At 50.2% G+C, this 14725-nt stretch overlaps 1 protein-coding gene across 2 annotated transcripts in view; it reads right to left on the bottom strand.

Annotated features, from left to right (window-relative positions):
* Nucleotides 1-13154, bottom strand: part of nolo (no long nerve cord) — a 230141-nt gene extending 216987 nt beyond the window's left edge. Inside the window, exon 1 of one of the 2 annotated variants that reach the window (XM_070532116.1) lies at nt 12550-13154. In XM_070532116.1, coding sequence (XP_070388217.1) covers nt 12550-12624 — 75 coding nt within the window. In that variant the 5' untranslated portion in view covers nt 12625-13154. The remainder of the gene's footprint in view (nt 1-12549) is intronic. The other variant, XM_070532117.1, reaches the window with a different exon arrangement.
* Nucleotides 13155-14725: the final 1571 nt, after the last annotated feature.

Raw genomic sequence — 14725 nt, 5'->3', positions numbered from 1 at the left:
TAACGAAATGCCATTCGCGTTACTTTGCTTTGTTTTGGTTTTACCATGAATCGAGAGTATTACAAGAAAACGATGTATCAGCTACGTTTCCATAAAAGGGAGGCTTATATATAATCGAAGCAAATAAGTGAGGTAACAAAATTTCTCACTTTCTCTTTGCTCGTGAAAAGTGCCTTCTCTATGTGAAATCAAGTCTCTCTACAAGTTTCCGACGTCTCTTAATGCCTCAACGGACGGACGGACGGACGGACCGACAGACAGACAGACAGACAGACAGACAGACAGACAGACAGACAGACAGACAGACAGACAGACAGACAGACACAGACAGACAGACAGACAGACAGACAGACAGACAGACAGACAGACAGACAGACAGACAGACAGACAGACAGACAGACAGACAGACAGACAGACAGACAGACAGACAAGACAAGACAAGACAAGACAAGACAGACAAGACAGATAGACAGACAAATAATGTACAATAGTTGCACGTATGATGTGATTGTGGCTACCTCCCTCTCAACGCCTACAGCATCATATATGGATCATGAATCCAGTAGCAAAGAGCCAACATAGTCAGTTGGTCTCAAAAAAGCAGCGTGCCGCAACGAATATGCGCTCCACAGCAGCTCTATTCTGAACACAAATTCAAAACTAGTTCATTCGTTCTTCCCTTTCCTTCCTTTATTTCTTTTTTTTTGCGCACTTGAGACCGATACTTCAGTAATTGTACAGCGACATCATACTTTTTTCTTGGTACGTGACCTTAGGCCATTCCTCTGCTGCAGCCTTCATCCGGCGAAGGCCCGAACTCCCTCCATCCTATGGCGCATGCAGAGAAATGAGGCGTAAGCTAAAACACGCGTGTTGGGCACGCTGTCGCGACTCTCGGAGAATGGCCTGCCCTTACACGCTCTGTGCACGTGGCGTGCACCGACATCGAGGCGCCTCGGCGTCGCCACTGTATCCCGACAGGCGACTCAATGTACGACGAAACAATCGCAAACGTTTTTTTTTTTTTTTTTTAAATGCGGCTTTGCTTGCCCCGCCATTCCGGGCGCGTTGCTTCGGGAGCTTCTTTGTCTCCGTGATTTCACGTTCTAGCTTTTTGTTCGGTTCAATAAAATGCGTATAGGCAACATCAAGCATCCTGAAGAGCGCGCCATAAGGTTGCCCTAATAAATATGTATTGTATAGTGACTTGAAAGTGTTGATTACGTAGAAGATTAATGCTTCTTATTTACGCTTTGCAGATTTTATATTTCGATGTTTGCAGTGACGATTGATTGATTGATTGATTGATTGGTTGATTGGTTGATTGATTGATTGATTGATTGATTGATTGATTGATTGATTGATTGATTGATTGATTGATTGATTGATTGATTGATTGATTGATTGATTGATTGATTGGACTGACTGACTGACTGACTGACTGACTGACTGACTGACTGACTGACTGACTGACTGACTGACTGCTTGCTTTATTAAATTTACGGATGCTAGAAATGTGGCATCCGGCATTTAAAGAGAAATAAATTGCTTGTAACAGACTTGTAATGGATACGAAGTGAAAGAATACAAAAGAACGGCCTCATTGCGGCGATAGCATAGTTATCGTGGCGACCTGGTTATAATAAGTGTACTTTCCGCAAAATTTGGAACATGCTACTCTAAGTGAACAAATGAGGAATCATCACATGGGCTCGAAGTGACAGATTACGAATTCATTAAAGTGTAACGTACAGTACCTCTCCTGCTTATTGCAGACCTCTTAGAGAAAGTGGTAATTACAAACGGCGACGTTGTCAGCTTACACAAAACGACACCATCGGCAAAGGGGTAAACCTCGCCGAGTCAGAACGGTGCTCCACCGCAGATAGATATCGAAGAACGCAGGAGCGCGGTGGCTGGATATATATCGCTGTACCAACCGCTTGCCGAAACGCACCGCCGAGCTTGCATGCACCGGTGCAAAGAGGAGCATAAATCCGTCGGGTTCTTCCGACCGCGACGGGGCGTCTGTATTTTACAACTCGGCTGCTGTTGACTCGTCTAGATTCGTTCGCTTCGCCTCAGTTCCGCGGTTTAAACGACGGCCATCAGAGAGAGCGAGAGAGAGAGAGAGGGAGGGAGAGAGGGGGAGGGGGGGTGCGTGTACACTCTGCGACCTTTCGCGGCGTTCGAGTGCCTCATTAAACTTTCGGCATGGAGGAGCATGGAGGAGCACGGGTCGCTTTTACTCCTTTGACTTCGTAACTTCTGGAGAATCCCACATTCGCTGAGGACCGATAGCGGAGGGACTCCTCTCTCTTAATTATTTCGTGCCCTCCTAGTCAGCCTAACTTCCCTGCGTTAGATAAATCACTACGGCACGCCGAAATTTACCGCGCACAATTCCGCTTCTGGCGGAACAGAAAGAAGGCGAATAGAGGACTTTACAGGTGGGGGTGGGTGAGGGGGGTAGAGGCGCATTCACAGAGCATTTCGTACACGAGAAGCGCTTGCCATTGACAAGCCCCTTTCGCTAACATTACGCGCATTATCAAAATTGACCTGAGCGTGTTCTACGGAAGCGCTTCGCGCTCGAATTGCATTGTGAACTGCTATTGTTCTGCACCACATGTTTATTTATATATATATTTTTAGATGTCTTATATTGCAATCTCACCTATATACGTTTACACCCCAGAATTGCGGCACACGGTGATGGTGCAGCAGAAACTCCACTTCGCCAGCTCCAAAGTGCTAATTCATGGAGGTAGCGCCTTCTTAAACACAATACATCGGTTCCGACAACATACAGTTAGCCCACTTTCAGATTTGGGCATGTCTGGAGTAATCATTATAACGAAGTCATTGCTTTTCGCGTACTTCCATTGTCTCAAATAGCTGATGACGTCGCTCGAGGCTATAGCGTGAACATCAGTAGATGCTGCACTGCGGTTCAATTCTAAGATATTGTTTTCCCACTTGCTTCAAGCGCCTCCTCGCCTACGTCATCAACGGCATTGGTTAATCGACGTAGCTAAACATGACACACAAAACACAGCGTTACAAGTATTTGAGCGTCGGCTATTGCACCGGAATGCTTTGAGAGATCGCGCACCTTGCAACCATTGCAGCCGTGGCTTTGAGCACAGCCGAATCTATCTTTCCCGTGAACTAAGAGCGTTCTGCTGTGACGTATATACTATTATGCAGCGCTGGCCTCGCATGGAAGCGCGCTTCCCGGTGTTCTGGGCCGCTTGTTCGCAGCGCTATCAACTCTCAGTCGGTCGTGTAAACACGGCTCCTCGGGTCAGGACGGGTCAGAGAAAACAAAGAAATGTTTGGACATGGGACACCTGCGCGGACCCGTCGCAGCGCTTCTCGGGCCCCGAAGGTATCTCTCCCCGCAGAGCCATAGCGCGCGCTGCGCCGCGCACTAATCGTACTTCGTGCATGTCCGCGGAGCCAACGGACCAAGCCAGCCTCGAGGGAGTGCAACGAAGAAGGGCTTCGCTCGAGGATGCTTTCTGAGAAAGCCGCCTCCTTTTATGTCTGTCCACTGAACGTATACCCCCCACACCCCTCCTACATCGAAACGCTGTTCCGTACTTTCGCTTCCTTCTTTTTTTTTTTCTTTCCCATCCTGCAGGGGGCTTCACCTTCCGGGGCTTCCTGCAGCTCGGCGACTGGCTCGTTCCTGCCTCTCTCTCGCTAGCTCTGCACCGCGTTCTTTGTGCTATACCAACAACCACTTACTTACTTCCACATACCGCACCGACGCCGCCAACACGGGGTGTACAACATGCTTCCCCCTCCAGCAACCCTGTGCGCGGCCTCTCGAATACGTAGCGGCGGCTCCCGCGAGCTCCGAGCTGCTCCTCTGGAGCCGCAGACGAAACACCTTTTTCGAAAAGCCGAATGACGAGGGCGACGAGAAAGCTTGTTCCGGCGGCGGTTACCATTCTTCACACCTTCTGTCAAGTCCGGGCCTCTTGCGCTTGTTGCCCCGCCTTGCTTTCTTCTTCCCTCCTCCCCCCCCCTTCCCCCCAAAGGCTTCTGTTTTTGTTATTCTCTGTCCTCCTTCAAATTGTTCCGACGGGAAGTGTTTGTAAAAGCGCCGCCATTTGCCCCGAGAGAACAGAAACAAACGCAGGTAGAGAAAAGGAAAGAAGACACAGAAGAGGGAAAAACTGGGAGGGACACTTCGACGCCGTTTAACGCCACCGCCGACATACCGCGCTCATTTCTGCCCCCACCGCTCCTTCTCTGTCGGCTGCCTTCTGCATCTTCCTTTTTAAAATTTTCTTTAGGTTTCGATTCTCCCTTCCTTCTCATTCTTTCATTTCTTTTTCTTTTCCTTCTCAGGCCAGGAAAGGCGAGATACCCGCTGTTCCGCAGAAAAAGAAGGATGTGTGGTCTGCCACTTCGTTTCGCCTGCGATGTTCGCTTCGCCTGCGGCGTCCCTTGTTCTTCATATCTGTACCTGCGTGTGTCTGTGCCTTTGGGTCTCGAGTCGTTGCAGACGGACATGATTTCGCTGTTTACATTTATTCTTTTATTCAGAGAAGTATCATCTTGTTCACTTCCTTCGTTGGAACAAGAAAACGTGCAAAGTTCTTCAGACGCACACGTGACAGAGTTGCAGTGGCGGCAGCTATACGGATGCGATGACAACAAAGAAGAGCCGTCCTGGCTCGAGAAACGTTCAGAACGACTGCTCTGTTAAAAGCAGCGCGGAGAACCACTAATGCGTCACGCAGCAGTCTATGTCGCCGCCGAAATGCGCGACCAGACACGACCACCCTGCGAATATTGCATTGCGCACGCTTACAAACGCCGCACAAAATTGCGAAGCGCGGAATTTGAGCGAGCGCTGACAGTGTAACGGGCCGATGATGCGGCGCTGAATTCCGCGTCATCCACCTGTGCAGAAGCCGTAGCTGCCCAGAAAAGTGAAGAAAGAAATGCTTACCGGACAGACAAGAAGGGGTGGTGTTTGGCATCTATGAAATCTAAAGTTGACGTGCTTTCAATTATCGGAGGACTCAGTGGGCAGTGCGAGGAGATTACTGTCGCCGTGTTGTGGTATAGCACTGATACGATTCTGACTGGCGTCGAAATTCTCGTCACCCACTTCTGTTTTGAGAATTTCTTGTCCACTGAGACGCATACTACAACGGCTTGCAAACCAAACGCAGATCTGGTAGACCTCCCTGCCTTCCTTTAGAGTTGATCTATCTCTCTCGTTCTCTCCAAATTTCTATTAATATTACATTTCACGAAGATAATCACTTACAGGTTGCGACATTGAGTGGTCATGGGATCCTCATTGTGTTCTTTGCAAGGACAGCTCGTCATTTTAAGGAAGGCTTCCTGAAAAATTACCTTACGATTTTAAGGGTCGAGCTCCTACTAGACTTCGTCTTTGCCTGAACAAATCAAAGCGTATTGTGGCGCTTTAGAAAGCACACCTTGACCACTACATCATATGGAGTGCGTCAAGGCATACTTATGAGACATTCTTATGAGAGATGCCGAGATCATCTACCTAATATAAGAAGCTACACAGCAAAATAATTGAACACCGCTTCGTGCTAGCTTAAATTGTTATTTTTCTTGCACAATGACTTAAAAAAAGAAAAAAAAAAGAATAACCAACGACGTCTCTCCGATAACGCCTCCGCCTCGTTCGCGTATTTGCGTGGATGTCCAAATGAGCCGGACGCACCTATTGACTGAGAAATTGAAGGTTCGTCTATCGCAGTGCACGACAGAATTCACCGTAGTCATCGAATGGCAGCGCCGCGACGCGCGGCGCTATATATAGACCGACTACACAGTTGCCGTTTCCTGACAACTGCAGCTTATGCAACCGTAATATTTACCGGGAAACGCTTTCGGCGAACGTTATGCGCGAAAACGAGCTTTCTGGTTCTTTTTTTCCTTCCACCGCACGGCAGCGGCAATCGCTGCCCCGGATGCGCGGAGGTGAGTGCCATCTGGTGGTGCTTCGAGGAACCCAGCGTCCGCGCGCCTCCCGCTTATCGGCCGTGACCACGTGACCTTTCGTACCATCTCGGGGGGACGCCGCGCCGGATTTTCCGCTTCATGGGCCATACAATGAGTTCACATTAAAACAATAGTCTTGATTTGCGATCATTGCAGCGCTGTCCCCTGTGTCGCTGAGTGCGCATCACCCGCGTGTCTTTTTCTGACAATAATCGTTAGTCCTTCAGAACTCACTTTAAGCGTGCAACTGGAATTAAAGGTGAGAAGTTCTTCAAGGAACGAACCAATGAAAATGGCTCGGTTGATTGGCTTCAGACTATCATAGGTGGAATCCTATCGTGTCGGGGTTTCATCCTGTGCATAGCTTCCAATTACCGTCGTTCTGGTGCTTCAATCTTGAGCTTGTTGCTCATATTAGTTAGTACTTGGTAAAAGTCCTGATCCCGGGATATAGGTACAACATGAACGTCTACTTAAGCTGGGCGCCTTCAGATTTTCCCTGCTCTTTAGCTCCCAGACTGCCATGTCCATTCAGTAACGTCCATGTACTCCTTCGCCTACAAATACGCAAATTTAAACGTGGTTGTGCAGTCTTGAACGGTCGAGCGCTGCTGCAAATAGATCTACACCTGTGTAGCCAAGTCCCTGTAACCTCCACCCTTAATTCAATATAATAATATGCGCTCTTCCCTTTGGCGTGTAGTGTGTGTATGCGTGCACGGATGTGTGCGTATGTGTGGGTGCGTGTGTAGTGTGCATGGTGCGTGCGTGTGTGTATTCGTGTGTAGTGTGTGCACGTGTGTGTGGTGTGCAGATCTGTTTGTGGGGGTGCGTGTGTAGTGGGTGTGGTGTGTGTGGGTGAGTGGGCAATGTGCGTATGCCTGTGCGGATTTGCGTGTGTAGTGTGCGTGGTGTTTGCGTGTGTGTATACGTGTGTGTGTGGATGCCTGTGTATGGTGTGTGTGTGTGTGTATGCGTGTGTACGGGTGCATGTGTAGTGCCTGTGGTGAGCATGCGCGCGCGCGCTTGTGTGTGTGTGTTTGTGTTTGTGTGTGTGTTTGCGTGCGTGCGGGCGTGCTAGTCAGTCAGTCAGTCAGTCAGTCAGTCAGTGCGGTGCTTCCAGCATTCAGCTTTGTTTGCCATTACTGGTGTATCCTAGTACATAGCGCAATACAGTACTAGTACAATTTGCAGGCATATTTAAGCATACCAAGAAAAATGAGTGATTGGAGATCGCAAGCCAGGCGCCTTCGCCTTGTTACGGTCATAAAAATAGGCTGATTGCGCCCTGTAGTCACTGCGTCATGGTTCCTTTCCTGCTATTCTGCAACCTCATGGTTCATTGACCATCTTTACTGCAGCTCACACAAGAACCCTTGCTTACGGACATAGGATATTGCTGTGATAACCAAACGAAAAAAAATGTACAAATGCAAAACGCCATACCAACTCGTTAAAAAAATCTGCCGCGTACGAGCCCTTTATGAATGACATTAAGATATAACTTCAATGCCGCTTCATGGGCTTTACACTCGTTTCCTAAAGGAGACAGAATAAATTTTGTTATAATACAGCTTCTAATCCGGAGCGTTTTCCTAAAGCAGTCTATGTCCCGGCCGACTCGAACGCCTTTAAAATATTATATTCCTTACACTGCAGAAATGCGCGAAGTTACAGCACTTTATGTACGCAGAATTAAAGAAATAATATCATCGGAATGATTTACCGTAGTCAATGTTCCACCCTGAAAAACATTTTGCCAACATATGGAAAGTTTATAGGCATTTGTTATAGAAAATCATACAGTATCTATAGTCCACTGACTGTATAGTCCACACGATCTGTATGTATATGCTGAGAGCTGGTGCGCTCCACTCCGAACGCGATGTGCAGCCCCGGAAGTATTGTCCCTGGAAAATTTTCTGCACGCCTTCTAAGAGTCCGTCAGAACTATACTGCACTCCCAGTGCGGTCCCGTCGTGATGGCTCGTCGTGATGGCCGTCGTGATGGTCGCGTCGATCGCTACTTCATCTACCTCAGCAGCGATCGTTCTGGATACCGACGACACATTTATTGAGGCTATGAACGATTGTAATGTGTACAGTATCACAGCCCAGCAGCTGCATTTTTGTCGCATAGGAAAGCAAAGCACAGCTCGTGGAATATGCACAAACTACGCAACCCGGCTCGCAGTGTTGCAGGCCGGGATGGGGCTTTAGGGATGGATGGATGGATGTTATGAGCGTCCCCTTAGGAACGGGGCGGTGGGTTGCACCACCAAGCTCTTGCTACTATACTGCCTAATATTCTACCTAGGTTAAACAATGAAAAAAGACAAAACAAAACACTATGAACTACCACGCCCAAATTTTCTGATCCCCTATTGCGAACTGTGCTTTTGTACGTCTCCGTCTTTTGTCGTTTCCTTACTTTTCTTCCACCAATCCTCCAGTCGCCTCTTACTAATGTCTATTGCGGACATGTTTGCTTTACCACTGCTCCCTCTGAACCCAAGGGCTTCAAGGAGGCCAGTGGTGCCTAAATCGACCACTGGGTAGACGTCTTCACATTCTAACAAAACATGCTCCGTAGTTTCCCTAGCTTTACCACAGCAAGCACATGCTTCTTCTTCCTTCTTATATCTCGCTTTATAGGTGCGTGTTCTAAGGCATCCTGATCTCGCTTCGAAAAGTAATGAGCTTCCCTTTGAGTTATCATAAATGGTTTCTTTCCTGATTTCGTTTTTTCCTCTTAAGCAGCTACTCATGGCAGGTTTCTTTTCCATTGCCGCCACCCATGAGATTAATTCAGCTTCTCTGACTTTCCGCTTGACCTTTGTTGTTGTATTGTCCACCCTACAGGCCGCATACTTGCTGGTAAGCTCCCTAGTTCTTTTCCTCCGCTGTGAATCAATGTTTTTCCTGTACAGATACCTGAACCCAGCCCATTTACTTTCTTCGGGATGCGTGGAGGCGAACGCCATCTGGCGATGTTGCAGGAAACCTAGCGCAGCAAGACCATCCCAGCAGCACCCAAACAGTCGGGAGAAGAGGCAAAGAAAGACTCGCTTCAAAAGTACAAAAGTTATCTACGTGCATGGAAATATCCGTATGCAGTCTATATAGAGAGTATCTAAACAAATCGACACCGTCTCCGGATCATCCAGCCGGCCACCTGCGCGCTCGCTCAGAGTGACTTGATGTACTACAACAGTGGACGTGGCCTTATTTTCAGACCTTCCATGGCGGATCAGTGGCCACAGCTTTCGGCTGCTGAGCAGGTTCCATCATGGTCGCAAATTCGATCCCTCTCGCGGCAGTCGCCGCATTCCGGTGGGACGCGGAATTTAAAAAAAAAAAAGAAAGAGCGCTCGTGCACAGTGCTTTGGCTGCGTGTCAAAGAACCCCGGGAGGGTCAAGGTTAATCCGGAACACTGCTCTACAGCGGGTCTGTCATATCCCATGTGTTACGTACTTAAAATCAGCACGTGGTAAACGGCGCCAACACAAGAAAGAGTGACGCAGGACCACTGTGTCATTCTCTTCGGGCTACCGTCGTTTCCCGTACTGACGCCCAAGTATAAGCATACTACATTCCAACAGTCCCAGCTTTCTATATGTGCCCCCCTGTGTTGCTTTCGGCAAGTTGACCACCATCCATCAAACAGCCAATTGTCCTCGAAAGCCGGGGCAGAAGCGATGACTGCAGAGCGCTAACAAGGTGCGAAAACGTTCCGTATAAACATCGTGCGACTGTAGTACGTAAGTGGGCCTCGAGTAGATCTTCTAGCGCAGGTCGAAGTTTCGATTCTCCACCGCAGTACGGACATGGCTGTGGCACCTGATGGTATACATAACTAGACTTGCATCGATATTTCCGTACAGGGGCGTTGCTGCAGCTTTTTTTCCACGGAGCCGGAGAACGCGAGCGACACCAACCGCGAACCGCGGATACCGTATTTTATGGTTCGTGTCAGTCAAGGAGAGTCGCTGCTTGCGATTGGAGCCGTCACGCCGATGCGTTGTACCGCTCGGCCGTATACTACGCCTTGGCCGCCGTAAACGCGAGGGTTTTCCTTTCATCGCATTACAGCCGGTGCGTCACGGTAGCGATGTTGTTTCTGCAGCTTACGTGTTTCCCGCATTGCGCGAAAGCGCGCAACCTGCTGGTCGACGTGCGAGGGATCAGGTAAGGGAAGCGCAGCTACGTGCACACTATAGCCTGCCACGCCTGGTCGTAATCAGAGACCTGGTGCCGAATTCACAAAGCTTTTCGTTTGTAAGCGCTGTTTTTCATCGACCGATCGCCTCCGCTAATAATATGTCCTACAGATCACTAGTGGCTGGCACGAACGCTTTTAGCATAAGAACGTTTCGTGAACACGGGCCACATCAACGCGGAACACAGTTGTCAACAATAGGTGGTGGAGTTCGTAATGGTCTAATCCGAGTCCTCTACCTTTGGCCAGCCAGTTCAATGTATACCGATCGACGCAGTTACGAGCTTGAAATGGGAGGTCTCCTTACATCAGCTTACGTCATTCGCCGCGTAATGACGGTTGCGCCACGCGCCTCTGAATACGTAGAGTGGTTCCCGTTTCAGCAAAAGATTGTAGTAATAATAAAAAAAGAAGAAACGGCGTAACCGAAGTACACCGCTCTTTCGGCACGGAGGATGAAGTTCATTCAACTCCAGTTTTCCAAAGGACCATGCAGTGTTTGCCAGCTCGATGCGCAAAGTTCCGTTTTGTTAAGGTGTGTCATAAACTTTCGCGGTTCCGCGATGTATGACGCTTCCTTTCGGATGCTCCTGCAGCGTCATTGTGCGTTTAAAATATGCACCATATTCTTCCTTCACCATACAACTTCTTCATTGTTGTTGTTGTTGTTGTTATCGGGGTGGTAGTGTAGGTGGAACGAGTCTGAATAAGCGGACACCTAAAGTGTTTATAAAGAAGAAAAAGAAGAGCGACAACTTTTCCACACTTCGAACAATTTGTATGTTTCGCCGCCTACAAAGCACCGAGTCCCGCACCCGTCGTCGTATAGCAACTTCGTCTATTACACTGTCGGGTCGGTAGATCACTCTATTCACGCATGTTCGTTTCTTACTCTTCACGTTTTCCTTTTTATTCTATTTTATCATTCTCTGGCGTACTCTCCTGCCGCTACATGAAACAGAAGATTGAGAGATTCTCAACGTCGACGTCTCCAAACTTCCCTGCACTTGCGGCCCGGGGACACTTTAAGAAATAAGCGAGCAATAAATGAAAGGAAAAGGAGATACCGCGGGATGTTGGCAGAAAGTAGAAAATGCCGCGAGTTGCTCAGAGTGGAACAAAGTATAGTAGGACCTCTAAAAAATATATATAGGAGAGAAGAAGATTGTCTGAAGTGGTTGCGTCCTCCCCATCTCCCCTTCGCTTCTTTTCTTTTTTTTTTTCTTCTTTTTTTTCTCATCTTCCACGCTAGAAAACCGCGGCGGAAGAACAACAATGCCGCATCTCGACGCGCACTGGCGGTGTTGTGTGCCGCATAACAGCAGCACTAGAACCAAGCGGTAGCCGGCGCTGAGGCAGCGGCGGCGGATGAGGCTCCAACGCCGGCGATGCGGCCAGGCGGCAGCGAGGAGAAGGAGAAGCCCCAGAAGCAGCAGCAGCAGCAGCCGCGCCAGCATCCATAAAGATGCCAAGGGCCCCGTCATGGAAATCCCGGCGCGGGACCTTTTCACAAGTCCGGCCCAGCAGCGCGCGGCTCGCTCGCTCGCTCGCTCGCTCAACTGCGCTCCGCCACTTCGCTTCTGATGCGGCGGAGACGACGACGGCGACGGCGGAGACGACGACGACGACGGCGGAGATGTCGCCTTGCGTTGCACGGGGTACGGACTTGAAAGGAAAAGAGAATGGATGTAAAGACAAAAAGCGGGGGGTTGTAACAGGAGTGAAAGGAGCAAGCAGCAGCGGTTGCAGCAGCCAGTCGGAAGAAACAGAAGCAGCAGCGAGGACAGGCAGCACGAACCCCCTGGGCGGCGCAGGGGTCCCACGACGCGATCAATCGATGCCGGGGAAAGCATTTACGCGCTCCGCCGAAAAGACCACGAGTGCTGTTTGCATTCGCTGCTCGGTGTGCTCCTCGTTTCGCTCGTGCGGGACGGCCCAGGAAGCAGCGGGAAAAAAGAGAGTTCTGAAAGAAAGAAAGAAAGCTCGGGAAGATGTGCGGGATGAAAGAGGCGGTCACCATCCGTGTATATGCATGGGGGGGAGTGCATCTCCTTTTCCCTGCTCGCCGCGTCTGGTGCGGAAGACCGCACGAACTGTCCCGTAGCCGCAAGACCAATCGATGCCGGAGAAGAAAGGTTCTAACCATGCTGCCGCTTCCTCTCTGGAAAGTCCCACTCGGTGACCTTTCGCCCTCAGTAGCCTTCTAGTCACCAAGGACTACTAGTGCATGAACACATTTTTTTTTTTTTTGTCCCCACTCTTCGATGAGTAATGGGCCGAACGAGGAGGTACAAGATGCATCGCAAATCTCATGCTCACTCACCGCGATCGCTGCCCATAGCGCCGGTGTCCGGTGGCGGTGCCGACCCATCCGGGACGTCTTCCGAAGCATCAGCATTTCTTCGGGGCGCGCTCCCTCGCAACGAGAAAGCGGCGGTCCACCGGGCTTCCCTGGCACTTTCCCGGAACACCACACTACATCGCAGCGTAGTACTTCTCTCTAGTGGCCAGGTGCCGACCCGGAGGTCAGTCGAGGTCTCACAAACGAAAAGCACCGGCTCGCACGCCGCGCACTTCACCCGGTGATGACGAACTAGAACCACTCGCAGCAGGCTCGAACTACAGCCGCCGCGTTCGCTTAGGAACTGGTCCCTGTGGACGTTGGTCGATCCGGGCCCGCGCGACGAACGGGACAGAAGACGAAGCGCTGTGCGATAGCAAAGGTGGAGGGAGGACCTCTCCAGCCGAAGGAGGGCAGGCGCGCGTGCAGAGCGGGAGAGATTTTTTCGGCGGCGTTGAGCGGGCGGCGGCGCGCGACCACCTGACACTGGGACGGGCTGGCGGCGAACAGAGGAGCGCGCTGCTACGGGACGGGAGTTTTGCGCCGGCGAAGAGGAGAGCGAGGCCGCGCGGAGCCTCTTCTCCGGGACCCGGAGAGGCGCTTCCCCACACCCCCGCGGCGGCGGCGGCCCACCCCCACCCGCACCGTTCCGCCGACGCCGCCGCCAACCCGGCGCGAGCGTTCGACCCGAGCGTGGCGGCGTCGCTCGTCACGTGATCCGTTCAAACGGCGCGCGGGAAGCGTCGCGGGGCTTCCCACGCCCCTCGCCTGGGACGCCGCTGAGCGTGGTCGTCGTCGACGGAACTGCGCTGGCGCCTGAGCGCGCGTAGATCGGAAACGGTACGATAGGTTAAGCGGTTGAATTCAGCCTCGCCGGCATAGCCACTTATAGGTTGTGATGTCGGTGCCCCGGCACAGATCACTGTAAGCACGAGAGGCGTACGAGGCTTCTCTACATCAGAAAGCGAATGCTTTATCGCGTAGTGTTCGGTCTTCCCACACGTGCCCTTGAACACGTCCGCTATCTGATGAAAAGGTTATCTTGTCGCAGTGTCGGGAGTAAATTTTCTTGCGTTTCCTTTACTTTACTGTAACTGAGTTTACTGAGCCACACGGGAGAATGCTGCGGTATCGGGCTTCGGATTTATTCTCACTGCCTGGATGTCTTAAACGCGTTCCCAGTATTCAGCATACGACTGTTTTGCATTGCACCCCCCATGGGAATGGATCCGCCGCAGTGACATTTATTTATTTATTTATTTATTTATTTATTTATTTATTTATTTATTTATTTATTTATTTATTTATTTATTTATTCACAGAGTACGTATCTACTTCGGTTCTCTTTCTAACGATTAGACTTCGAAGAGAGCGCTTTCTTGTACTCAGTAGCTTCTGCTTCTTATACGCGTAGGCTTGCAAGCTTAATATTTAACTACGCTCACCCACTGTCACAGCCTGTTGGGGGCTTATTACAAATGGTCGCGGCAAGGTGAGCAGCAATCGCTTTCTGCTTGGAGAATGAGTTCCGGGAAATTGGCCCTCGTTGCCCACCTTGGGCTCGAAAGCGACAGCCGTTAAACGACTGCTTCCGTCTAGAAGATGTCGGGTATGTAACGTGATGCGATAGACGGCTGCATATAGACACGTAGCACAAGGGGCCAAGAAAAATGTAAGAGGTAATCAAAGGTTTAGAAACTACAAGGACATTGTGCGTCCCACAGCCGACAGAAACTATAAATTAATTGGGCGTGCGTGTACCTAAATTGCTGTCTGAATCATGACAAGACGTTACAAAATTAACGTAGGAGAATATTAATTACACATATAAGTGATCGATAAGACTTGTATAGAATGAGGGATAAGGAGAAGAGGCAGTAAAAGAAAGAAGAGAGAGAGAAAAAACATTTATTTGGACCACCGAGGTGGTTGCTCTTGAGGTCGAGTGGGTGGGGTCCTCATTCCAGGACTTCACTGGCCGTGGCTGCTCGACGTACTTGCTGGACGAGAGCTTCTTGTCCCGCCAGGGTATCGCCGGTCAGCTGTACCTCCCACCGCTCAAATGACGTGCTAGGCGTCTTTAAGTGTTGAGGTTTGCCCTCGCACCCCCAAGAGATGTGAAAAAGTGTAGGGCGTGTGTCGCCGCACCAGGGGCAGA

Source organism: Dermacentor albipictus, chromosome 1 (assembly GCF_038994185.2).
Source record: "Dermacentor albipictus isolate Rhodes 1998 colony chromosome 1, USDA_Dalb.pri_finalv2, whole genome shotgun sequence".
In the NCBI taxonomy this organism is placed as follows: Eukaryota; Metazoa; Arthropoda; class Arachnida; order Ixodida; family Ixodidae; genus Dermacentor; species Dermacentor albipictus.
The sequence above is the reverse complement of the archived record's forward strand: the minus strand, read 5'-3'. Positions and strand labels throughout refer to the sequence as shown.